The sequence below is a fragment of the Neltuma alba genome, unplaced genomic scaffold (genome assembly GCF_004799145.2).
Source record: "Neltuma alba isolate B1F8T4 unplaced genomic scaffold, ASM479914v2 tig00011591_pilon, whole genome shotgun sequence".
In the NCBI taxonomy this organism is placed as follows: Eukaryota; Viridiplantae; Streptophyta; class Magnoliopsida; order Fabales; family Fabaceae; genus Neltuma; species Neltuma alba.
In genome coordinates this window covers 96564-109521 of record NW_021636244.1, presented here as the reverse complement: position 1 = coordinate 109521, position 12958 = coordinate 96564, and the positions used below count along the sequence as shown (strand labels likewise).

Sequence of the window (12958 nt, the reverse complement as noted above, 5' to 3'; positions counted from 1 at the left end):
TGTTAAACCTGATTCCTATTAGTAAGCGGCAGATTTTTTGTAATAAGAGATGAAAGTTAAAAATCTTGAAACATTTCATGGAATGTAAGAGGCATCACTTTGGATCTAGTGACTTATTGGATAACAGATTCGAAATGATGCAATTTGCATGGATTTAAGGCCCATTATGATTTCTGAATTAGATTCCAGACAGGTATCAAGATCTATTAAGCTCTCACTGAACATGCAGGCTTGCCTTTACCATTAATAATTAAGTATCAAGATCCATCAAAAAGAATATTTATATATGGATGATGTGGTTATTCACAGAGATACCAGGCCAATAGTTTAATACTTTAATCCCTTTTTATTTTAAAATTTTGAATGTGTTCTCTTTCGTCTTATGTCATGTTTGGCATGTAGAATGAGGTCAGAGAGTGAGAAAGCGGAAGAAAAAAAATAATTAATTTAACATGCGTTAGTGGGTCTGGATTAATTTTTAAATAGGGAATTGCTGTTCATTCTGAAGCTTCCTCGGCAGATCTAATGGAGAAGATAATTTTTTTTAATTGAATGTACAATGAAGTGTCCCGTGCTATCTCAGAGGAATAATTTTATGATAGTATAATCTTTTCTATCATTCATGGTTTTGTTTTTTTTAAAGTTAGGCTTGAATCTAACATTTTTCCTCATATCGATTGATAAATTATAAGATTAGGTTGTATCTAATATTTTAAAATATTTTGTAATAGATCCAGCATCTTAAAATATTTTTCTAGTGCATACAACATTTTGAAGCATTTTTTTATGCATCCATCACCTTAAAATAGTTTTTTAGGTACTAGATGTACTACAAAATATTTTGATATACTGAATGCACCTACAAAAGTTCCTCAAATTGCTAAATCCATCTTAACCCTAAATTATATTAATTCATCATTCATGTATAGATTTCGTAGGGGTGTTCATGGGTAGGGCTGGGCTGGGCATGCCCCCTGCCCGATGCCCAGCTCGAAAAATGAACGGGCTGCATTTTGCGGCCCACTGCCCTGCCTTGCCCACATAAGCCCTAACCATTTTCGAGCTGGGCAATAACGGGCTGGGCAGGGCGGGCTTTCAAGCCCAAATACTGATACCTTGGTGAAAATTTTTTTAGTTAAAGTAAGGGTATCTTATAATAAATATAAAGGAATAAATACTTGAATAAACAATAAATTCAACAAATCAATAATTTTGATTTGTCTTAAATTGATATATATTTTAATATAACACTAAAGTGAGCTTGCTTTTGCATCCTTGCAAGACAACCAACGATAAAAACAAACTAAAAGATACTAAACCATATTAGAAAAAAATTAAAAAGATACTAAGAAGGAAGAATTACGCATGCCACTAAACGTATCTATGACAAATGGAAGAAGGGAGAATAATATATATTATTATATATATTATATATCATTATAAGTATTTCTGGCAAAAAAAAAGAATTATAAATATATATATTACGGGCAGGGCCAAATGGGCAGGGCAGCATACTATGCCCGCAGCCCAGCCCTACCCATAATATGCCCAGCCCAAAAATGCCCATTTTTCTTTGGGCAGTTTTTTTTTTCAGGCTGGGCTGAGCCATTTTCTCACGGGCTCGGGCGGGCATACCGGGTTAGCGGGCTTGATGAACACCCCTAAGATTTCGTGCTCTTGCAATGAGGCAACCATTGCTGTGCGAAAATTTTGGCCTGTTCAAAGGGAAACTTTAAAATATATGTGTATATATATATATATATATATATTCATGGTGTCAAGTTGGCCCAATAGCAGTGCCACTTGTCATGCTTAGATTAGATTATAAGGTTAAGGTACAAATTTACTTATAAAATTGTTTTGCTAGGAACACTAGGCATCATAAACTTTTCTTAGGTATAAAAAACACACACAATTTTTAAAATGGTGTAAAAATACCATGGCCATTAAGTCAACCAATGTTGATTATTTAATAAACATGTTAAGCAATAAAACCATGCAAAAATACACATTAACTTTTCAAAATAGTGCAAAATTACACATAACTTTTCAAAATGGTGCAAAAATACAAAAAAAGTTTCCAATGACCATGAGATTTTTACACCATTTTAAGAACTTGATGTGTACTTTTGTACCATTTTCTTGACTTGTATGTTTGCTAGGTGATCAGTGTTAGTTGACTTAACGGCCATGATATTTTTGTACAATGTTAGAGAGTTTATGTATACTTTTGCACCAAAAAAAAGTTTATGGTGTTAGGCACCGATGATGAAATACTTCATGGGTGGATTTGTATCTTAACCCTAGATTATATGCTCTCTCTTGTCCTAGATACCACCTTCAGTCCTTAATATAAGAGTTAGTTTGACATTTAATTTAATCATAAATATAACACTTCAATCCATTTTATCTCTTATATTTATCTTTTTTTTCCTAAGATAGTGCTTGTAATAGTTACACATGTTAAAAGTTTCATTACATGGTAATTTTAGCTAATACATATGATTAACAAGAGTATTTTAGGAAAGACAACACCTATTTGTTACAAATAACTAACTTAATTAATTTCTCTAATTTGCTTAAATTAGTCAACTAACTTTTTATATTAAGGACTAGATGTAGTATATGAGATAGTTGGAGGGTTTGATTTTAAATACTCCTTCGATCTTTAATGTAAAACTTAATTTGAAAGTTGATGTTGATTATATATATAAGATTTATTTCATATGTTTATCAATTTTTTTTAAAATTAACTCTATCGATATTCCTTTGACAATAAGCAAGTAGGAGAGGAATGGGAGAATAAGGAAGATGATTATAGTGTTGTAGAAATATAAACATATCATATGAACTAATTTAATTAATATTCCTGGTATATTTAAATTAGTTAATTGGATCTTATATTAAGGATGAAAAAAGTATAAAATACTACTTCATCTTGTCTGCCAAATTTATAACATTTTCCTCCATATTATTCCTATTGATTGCACTCATTGAGAAGATTTACATTAAATAATAGTTTTCAGTGCAAGTAGCTAAAGAGAGTATTTTATAGAAATCAATACATATATTTTATAGATAATTTAGTAAACTAATTTTTACAAATTAATTGTCTAACTTGCACAACAACGTCAGGATTAATGTTTAGAGCCTTCACCAAGTCAATACAAAAGGATAATCTTTCGGGCATGATGTGATTCTTAAACACAAGTCCCTGTAAATTTTATTTTGAGGTCTCAAACTCTTTAATTCTTGATTTTGCTTATTTAGACCATTAGTTAATTTTGGAAAAACTATTTCTATATAATGAAGCCAAACAATGGCTTATTCTATCCTGGGAGGAAAAAACTCTTTTTCTACAAGAGGCCTTACAAATTACAAATGAGGAAGTCGTTGCTCATTATTAAATTTCAAAAGTTGTACCAACAGGGATTGGTCCGAGTGGTAAGCGGCTCGGTTCCACTTAAGTGAGGTCTCGAGTTCGATTCCTCATAGATGCAGAAAACCCCGCTGGGAGACTCACCCACCATACCCAGGTGCGCGATGCAGGTCGGATCCGGACGTAATCAGGACAGAGCTCTGGTGAACCGGGTGGGGAACCAAAAAAAAAAATTCAAAAGTTGTATTTGTATTTTATTTTAAGTACTTTCTATATTTCTTTCTCATGTCTACCTGTCGGCCTAACAAAATGTCTTACGAAAGCCCTGTTGTTGTTAAAGAAGTTTTGGGCTCCAACAAAAAACAAAGTTCTGGGCCAAAGGCCCAAATATCTGGCCCACCCCACATTAAGGGTATTTATTTTCGTATTTTCCTAGATCAAGATCTAACAAATCGTGTTTTTAATTATTTGTCTTTCTTCAAAACGTCCATTCTCATGTCAAAATCCTGTTTCTTACCTAAAGTTTGTTCTTTGGAGCCTTTTCCCATAATTTCCTTTTCTCATATGTGACACAAAGCCAGGCCTAACCAAACTCAAATTTCACTTTCTCGTGCCAATTTTCCTTTTGGGCTTGATCAGACGATCAAATCACAAAATCTTTCATTAATGAGCAGAAAGCGTTTTATTTTATTTATAAAATAAAGGGATAATTAATCTCCAGGTCCTTATAGTTTTATCTGATTTTTAATTAGGTCCTTATAAAAATTTTTCTTTTTATCAGATCCTTTTACTTTTGTGTGTTTTTAATTAGGTCCTTCTATTTTTTTTTCTTTTTATCAGGTCCTTATAGTTTCACTTATTTTTTAATTAGGTGCTTTGTAGTTTTTGAAAAATTATTTATTAACTTTATTCTTTAAAATTAATTTCATTTTTAAATTAATAATTATATAATTGGACAAAATAATTAATATAATCATTTAGTAATTAATAAACAATCAGAATAATAATTATAATTAAATATAAATTATTTATAATCATATTTTAATTTTAGATAAATTTATTTTTATAATTTGAATTTTATAATTATAAAAATTTGAATTGAAAATAAATAATATATTTGTTTAACTAAAAATTTTAAAAAATATTAACATAAGATTGTTACAATAATTTATTATTTTCAAAATGTTATTATTTGTAAAATAAAGAATAAAAACTACAAGGACCTAATTAAAAACAAAGTAAACAATAAGGACCTGATAAAAAGAAAAAAAATTATAAGGACTTGATTAAAAATATATGAAAGTATAAGGATCTGATAAAAAGAAAAAAAATTATAGGGACCTGATTAAAAATCAGTTGAAACTATAAGGACTTATACATTAATTATCCCTAAAATAAAACATTATATAATTGACATATGACGTCATATCGCGAACAATTTTTCATTTAGAAAATTACTACTGAGATGATTCTTTCATGAACTTATAGCATTGGGCATCAAGCCAGGAAAAACTTTGACCAAAATGGTTTGTAATGGGAACGACATTCTTAATATAATACCCATTTAACTAATTTGATTAGATTAAGAAAGTTAGGTAAGTTAGTTAATTATAAGAAAAGTGACACATTTTTCCTAAAACACCATAATCATCTTTCTTAATACCCTCCTCTCTCTTCTACTTAATTATAGTTGAAGGAGTATCTATAGGGGTAATTTAGAGAAAATTAATAAATATGAGAAATAAGTCTTATATTTAGGACTAAAACTAACTCAAAAATTGGGTCCTATATTAAGAATAGGAGGAGTAATTGATTTTCCAGGGCATGAACTATAATTAAAGTTGGTGAGATATGAGCTTCGGATGTCATATTTGTTAATTTTTCTTGACCCCTGAATTTAACAAATTTTCTGTAAATAATGTTTTAGATTAGACTCGGGATGAAATCTGATAGACTACTGTTGTCCCTTGTCCTAAATATAAAGTTTATTTGAGAATTTGTAGTTTGAATTTAAATATTACTTTCAGTCCTTACTATCAGATCTTGTTTGATTTTTATTTTGGTCATAAATAAATAGAAGACTTCAATCCACTTTTTTCTCATATTTATCTATTTTTTTCAAGTTGGTTCTTGTAATAATGATAGTTCTAATCAATACACTTGATTATATTTTAGGAAAGATAACATATACTTATTACAAATAACTAACTTAATTAATTTTCTTAATTTATTCAAATCAGTCAACTAGCTCTTATAATAAGGACCGGAAGCAATATAAGATTTAATTTTTTTTTTCCTGTTTTCTATATTAATTGTTTCTTTCCCATAATACTTCTATTTATCAGGGCATTTTTATCTTTATATGTTAAATTCTAATCACTGAATTATATTGGCATTCCTGGAAGAGTGTTACAACACATTCTCCAGATATAATTTCAGACAACCACATTTATCTTTCGAGTTTTATGAATTAGTTACGAGAACTTGCACTTGGCAGGAAAGAGAGTAAGAATATGCGGAAAAGGTTTTTTTTTTTAATTATAATTCAGGCACTTTATAAAAGGTCGAATTCACAACTTCATATTACAAAAAAAAAAAGAAAAAAAAAGCGCTTAAGCGGTATACTTGGCGTTTAGGCCAAGGGATTGATAGTGCGATATCAAATCAACTTAGTAATTATTTTATAAATAACTTATATTTAAAAACAATTTTTTTTATAAATAATTTATAAATAGAAATAGGAAAAATCCCAAAAAATCACTATTAAATTTTAAAATTCTAAATCAGGAATTATTACAAAAATGTATTATTATTTACTTTTCGAATATAGTTATTTTTTTATGAGTGTATTAATCAACACCAATTTGTAATTTTGGAATTTAACTATAATTTTTTTAGGGTTTTTCCATAGAAATAAAGGGGTAGATGGAATTGGGACCTGAGGGGATGTTTGGAAAACAACAGAAATACTTCTGAAAAATAATTTATAGAAATTGAGATAACTTTTTTACATATTTAATTTGTATATAGTAAAAATATTTTTAAAATTCTATCCAAATATCCTCTCACTTTCTGCCAAGAAATGTACCGCTGTCGTTTAAAGCTTTGAATGTCCCGAAAAACGCAAGACATTTAGTCATACCCTCATACTGATAATGGACACAACGTACGACGCTCGTTTTGGTAGTCCTCTGCTGTTTTGTCTTTGCCTGCACGGCACAGAGCCCCGCTCAGATGGTACAGAGATAGAGATAAAGCGAAGATTAACATGGATGCGACAAAACCAAAACCTCCCTTTTTTCAGCATTTTTTTAACGCTATATTTTTTGTTGAAAAGAAACCCAATGCTATATCTCCCCACCACCCGCGCGACATTTTTTCGAAGATTCTCTGTCTTCTCGGGAATTTACCTCCAACTTGTCTTTTCCGTCCCCAGATCATCCCGCTTTGTGCGAACCCAGGATGAAAATTTCCATAATTTTATAGCTTCCAAACGGATGGTAAAGTTTTTCCTAGAAATTCTGGAAATTATTTTCTGAGCTCGTTCTGTCAGTTTCCTTCTGGGCCATCTTGCTCTGTTTTTCTTAATCTTACTTGCAATTGAAGAAGGAAGGCATATAATACTCATTTGTTGCGTGATTCCCGGGGATCCCCGCGTTATTGCATAAATATATATCGTCTTTATTTTAATCCAAAGATTAAAACATTCCGGAGGGATAAGCTCCAAAATTTGACGTACAATTACGCTCGAAATAGAAAAAACAGCTAGACTCTTAGTGGGTAACTTGGGTTTTTTACTCCGCTCAATCTTTTAGTGGAAGCTGACCAGTTTCGTCAAAATTCCGGCTGCTAGTTGTTGACGAGGTAAATCATACAAAAAGCCCGTAAAAGAAAAGGGCTATACCTTTCCTTTTGTATATTTCCCATAATGGGGTCTGTTGAGGCGTGCTAAGGTCGATTTCTTGTAGCTGAAAAGGCCACCTTTATTTATATAATTTATTTAATTCGAAAGCCAAGGATTTGAAAGTTGGTTCCTTGTGGTTAGGTGAGGTCTTACGAGAGAATTGGGAGCTCCTGGGGGCTGAGAAAGGAGGAAGCTGAGATGGGTTCGTGCGGAAATCTTGCAAGGAGGGCGTTGGAAACTGAGATGCCGATCATGGTTAAGGTACACAAGAAAGTCACTTTGTAATAATTATTATTATTTTGAAACTTTCTCTTATTTAGAAGTTGAACTTGTGAAGTTGTTATTAATAATGAAGGTGGATATGAATTTGTGTCATGTGCCTGCAGATGCAGGAATTGCTTCGAGGAGCCAAGAATGCCGTGTCCTTGGCCCAGGTTTCTCTTCTCCCTGTTCCCAACGATCGTATTGTTAATATTATCTCTCAGTGATGACTATGGAGTTAGTGAAAAAAAGGGAAACATGTTACTTTAAGTTTTTTGGTCTCCAATGTCCGATTATAAATTAACCCTGCTAGCTTGGGAATTGGGAGTAATATGGAGATGTTGAGAGAAACGATAGTTCGTACTCCTACTCAAGAATAGGGCGAGTTTGATGGGGGGTTTTGATGATGGTGTTCGAAACTTGTGATGAGTGTGATGTAATAAATCTGCTGCAACTTCGAGGAAGTGTAAAAGTTGTTTTCTGCATTCACACACCATATTCCATGGATAATATAATTTGAGTTAGAATAGCATGGTCATGAAAATTTTGCCACTTCATTTCCTAGGAGGTGAAAAAATGCATACTAAAAAAGAGAGAGGCGAATTAGAACAAGATACAATGGTCATCATCTTTATCATTTTGGGCTACCTACTGACATTATTGAGGCTACTTTGGATAAGTTGTCAAAGGCTGATTCTCCTTAAATTGGAAGCTGAAGATTTATTGGGTGCCGGAATTGTTTGATATAATATTGTAATGCTTTGCTAGAGTACTAAAAGCTTGCAGGCTTAATTTAATTTTGTAAGCTGAAAGTGAAAGTAATGCAGCCCTGATTCTGGATCTGTTTCAACTGACCTTTGTATATGGGTCTGGATGTGTTTAGCTGTCTAATGGAGCTTTCTCAACTGTTTTTATTGCTCTATCTGCTGAAAGTATTTGGCTAGTTTTTTTAATTTATTATTTGCCTCTTAGTTGTGTCTATAATCCTTGATGGGCTCAATGAAATTTATGTGCTGCAGGGCGTGGTTCATTGGCAACCTCCAAAGCAAGCATTGGACAAGGTGAAAGAGCTTGTATGGGAGCCCTCAATTAGTCGCTATGGTGCTGATGAAGGTCTTCCTGAACTTAGAGAGGCATTGATCAGAAAAGTAAACTACTAAACTGGTTAAGTTTTATCCTACAAATTGCACTTGTAGAAAACTATGCCTAACTCATTGGATATCTTCATTTGAGAATGGGGGCATTTTTTTTTGGTTTTGGGTCCATTCAATATAACCTGTATCATAGACATAGGTGATAATATTATTTCGCTGAAGGATGATAACCTTTTTGAGTCATATGCGTTATTTTCTTCTACCTTCACTTGAACTGATAATTCATAGGCCAAAAAGTAGTTATGGTCAAGTTGAGGTAATTTGTGATATCTTATGGGATATATTAAACTACTGAAGTGTTTCAACGTTTAGAATCTGTAAGATTATATTCTGTTTCAACGTAGGTTCTACTGATGATTTATGATTGAGCTTTGGCATTTGCAATTAGATAACGTTGGGATTAAGTTGATCAATACAAATTCCGCATTCCAGGGCAGGCCTTTTGCCTCTGAATTTGTTGGGGCTCAGTTAGATGTGATGTTTGGCTTACTCAATATTCGGTTTTAGGTTGCTTTATATATTTGTCACAAACTGCTTTGTGTTTTCGACTTTTGGTTTCCTTGTTTTTTGAAAACGCCTTTTGTTTGGGTCTTTTGCATTGTTAATTATTCAACATGAGTGGATTTTTTTAATGGTTATTTGCATCTTAATTGTTTTCAGTTTCTAAAATTGACTAAATCTGAAAATGGATCTTGGTTATCATTTCAAACGATTCTCTTGTTTTTTACATGCAGTTGCACCATGAAAATAATCTGCACAAGTCTTCGGTGATGGTTACAGCTGGTGCTAATCAGGTGACTAATGATGCTCTATTATATAATTGTCCCTGTATGTTCACTATTTTTATCAGAACAGAAAAAAGAGAGCATATATAATTTTGAAGAAAAGGGCATGTACAAGTATTTGAATAGGCCTAGGATCCAACAGATGAGGGAAGCCTAATTGTAACCGTCAGGATGAACTGTACCTTGTATTGTTCAATTCATTATCATTCATAAGTGGATATTTGACCTAGTAACTGATGGCTAATGATTATTTACTGAGTTCTCATAGCTTTCCATGGACGGTTTGGTTTCTATCTTTCAACTAATGTGCTACTCGTTCAAAGATATTCCCTCCGTTCCTTATTATAAGAGACATTTGATGCTTATGGCATGTTCCTATATATAAGAGACACTTAAAGGTTGTCTCTATTTTTTTGTATTGATTTTCTATTTTACCCCTATTTATTTTGTCTCCAACTCATATTCTCTCTCCCTCTCACTTCTCTTTCTTTTAATAATTTAATTGTTCTCTCTTATACTCTCTCTCTTTATTAATGGGGGCATTGTTGGAAAAAACATTATACTTTTTACATATTAATTGTCCTCAACTAATTTTAACTGTTTTTTTTATCAACGTAATTTGATTATTTGTCTCTTATAATAAGGAACGGAGGGAGTATCTTCAGTATTAACACCTCTTACAAATGCAGGCATTTGTGAATTTAGTCCTTACACTGTGTGATGCGGGGGATTCGGTGGTTATGTTTGCACCTTACTATTTCAACGCTTACATGTCCTTCCAAATGACTGGCATCACCAATATACTTGTGGGCCCTGGTGACCCCAAAACACTTCATCCAGATGCAGGTAAGAATTCTGATGAAGCTTACTGTTTCCTGTGATTATAGTTATAGTGCTTGTTTGGGAGGGTTTAAGAAATCCCCTATAAGCACGTTTTATAGAATTCGAGACAAAACTCCTCTCACATATTTGCCTCGTATTCCGTAAATCATTATTGAAAAACTACTTATAAGCTATTCCAAACGGGCTCATAATCCAAGTAGTACACCCTGATGAGAAACTATCTGTGCAATGCAGTCTCTTATTCTTGCAGCAAAAATTGTGGACAATTAACTAATATCTGTCAGACATTAGTCTTCTCAATGTATAGTACTACAGTTCCTTCTGCAATTTTGTTCTCTCTGTTGTTTATAGAAGTTTTTGATTTTTCAGATTGGTTGGAAAGGATATTGTCAGAAACTAAACCTACCCCAAAGCTTGTCACTGTTGTTAATCCGGGCAACCCATCTGGAACCTATATTCCAGCGCCTCTTCTTGAGGTTCCCCGCTTCACCTCTTTGACTGCGATATTTGTTTCTGTTCTGATTTTGTCAATATTGGAGATTTTCCATTCAAGTTTTGTCTTTTTGGCTTTTCAGTTTCTTTTGAAAGTTTCAGATGCAACCATATGTGCTATATTTGTATTTGTCCTTGCAGGATAATTACTACAATGAATTTGGTAATTAACCTTTAAATTAATATTAGTTTTCCCTCCAATTTCTAAGCAATTTACTTTCTCTTATTTGGCCAGAGGATCTCTGATCTCTGCCTGAAAGCTGGCTCTTGGCTTGTTGTTGACAATACATATGAGTAAGTTGTTAATGCTACAATCACAACAGCAGTAATTTCATTTATTCGATGATTGGCAGAAATGATGAGAAAGAATGTCTAGGATATTACAGCCTTGTACATATTTGCCCCCCCCCCCCCTTTTTTTTTGAAGATCACTGAGATTCAGTTACAATGATGTTCATTGACGGTTGTCTCAAAGATTTTCTTACTAATGTCTCTAAACCTTTCACTTGCATTGCAGGTTTATATTCTAATTGTTTCTTCTATGAATAAAAAAATATGTGATGCAGGTATTTTATGTATGATGGTCTGAAACACTCTTGTGTGGAGGGAAATCACATTGTTAACGTTTTCTCTTTCTCAAAAGCATATGGAATGATGGGGTGGCGTGTGGGATATGTAAGTATTACTTCTTATATCTGTGATTATTTTCATTACCAGGGAACAAAATCATTGAAATTTATATGACCATTACTGGTGACACATTGGACATCATGAGGGCTTGACATTACCGGTATTCTTTATTGCTGTTAAAGTGATTCTGCTTGAAATTTTAAGTGTTAAAGAACTAATTTGACACTCCCAAGTCTGCAGCTTGAAAATTTATGTTGTGGGCTTTGTGTGTTTCAGAAACTACCTGTAGTACATTCTGTTAGTTACGTTTTTCTGCTGCATAAAGCGTAAACTTTCATAGGTTCATTAATGTTGATTGGAGGAATTGTGGACTGAAATAATTTGATTATTGCAGATAGCATATCCATCTGAAGTAGAAGGTTTTGCTGCCCAGCTTCTCAAAGTCCAAGACAACATTCCTATCTGTGCTTCGATAATCTCGCAGTACCTCGCCCTCCACTCATTAGAAGTGGGACCCGAGTGGATTACAGAGAGAGTACAAAGTCTTGTGAAGAACCGGGAAATTGTTTTGGAGGCGCTGTCCCCTCTTGGAGAAGGTTCTGTTAAAGGAGGAGAAGGAGCTATATACTTATGGGCAAAGCTCCCAGATGGCCACACCGATGATTTCAAAGTTGTTCACTGGCTTGCTCACCGGCACGGGATTGCTGTTATTCCGGGAAGTGCTTGCGGGTCTCCGGGGAATCTTCGAATTTCATTTGGAGGCTTGACAGAGAATGATTGCAAAGCTGCTGCAGAAAAGCTCAAGAGGGGCTTGGAAGAACTTGTTAGAGATGGTTTGGTGTAGTGGCCTTGATAACTTTCCAAGCCAACACCAAAATTTATATCTCAGTACATTCCTACAATCAAAAGTGAACAATGATAGAATAATTTGAAGAGCAAAATCCATTTTTCAGTGGATTTTAAATAATTGAGGGATTTTTACCCTCTACCTGGATAAGCTTTAGAGTAGCCAGGATTTGTCACTCTCATTTTTCAATGGATTCTAGTACATGCAACATTGTTTCATGCTTCATCATAGGATTAATTGTTCTGGTCTCGAGTGTAAATTAGGCATGGTCGATAGAATTATGTACCAAGTATGCAATGTGTTGACTGCCTTAGTTTCCTACAAAAAAATGAAAAGCATATTTCTCGTTTCTAATAAGCCAGTGATTGGTTTCATTCAATATCCTTACCTTGTACTCAGTGGTGGAAGGAAGGGGACTGGCGAGGCCTATAGACCCTCTAATGTTTTCAAAGTTTTCTCAGGGCTTATTTAGATTGATGTTGGTAAATATGACTTTTGTCTCAATCAATTTTTGTAAATTAAAGTTAGAATAAAAATTAATTAGTGTAACGTGATTTATATTTGGATGTAATTTTATGGAGTTAGTTTGACAAAAATTTGTTTAGATGATGTACTAAAAAATTTAGTTTTAGAAGGTTTAAATTTGAAGAAAAGTTAAAAGTT

At 33.1% G+C, this 12958-nt stretch overlaps 1 protein-coding gene across 2 annotated transcripts; it reads left to right on the top strand.

The window, feature by feature from the left end:
- The first annotated feature begins 6709 nt into the window (after positions 1-6709).
- Positions 6710-12652, top strand: LOC114715425 (aromatic aminotransferase ISS1). Of its 2 annotated transcripts, none has more exons than XM_028900282.1 (10): positions 6710-6879; positions 7425-7544; positions 7670-7717; positions 8564-8692; positions 9433-9492; positions 10173-10329; positions 10696-10802; positions 11054-11112; positions 11385-11493; positions 11843-12652. In XM_028900282.1, exons 1-10 carry the CDS (start codon positions 6724-6726, stop codon positions 12290-12292), a joined length of 1395 nt encoding a protein of 464 aa, XP_028756115.1. In that variant the 5' UTR covers positions 6710-6723; the 3' UTR covers positions 12293-12652. The 2 variants fall into 2 exon arrangements, with proteins under 2 accessions (XP_028756115.1, XP_028756116.1); XM_028900283.1 differs by lacking the exon at positions 6710-6879 and adding an exon at positions 6909-7243 and having other exon boundaries at positions 11843-12292.
- Positions 12653-12958: the final 306 nt, after the last annotated feature.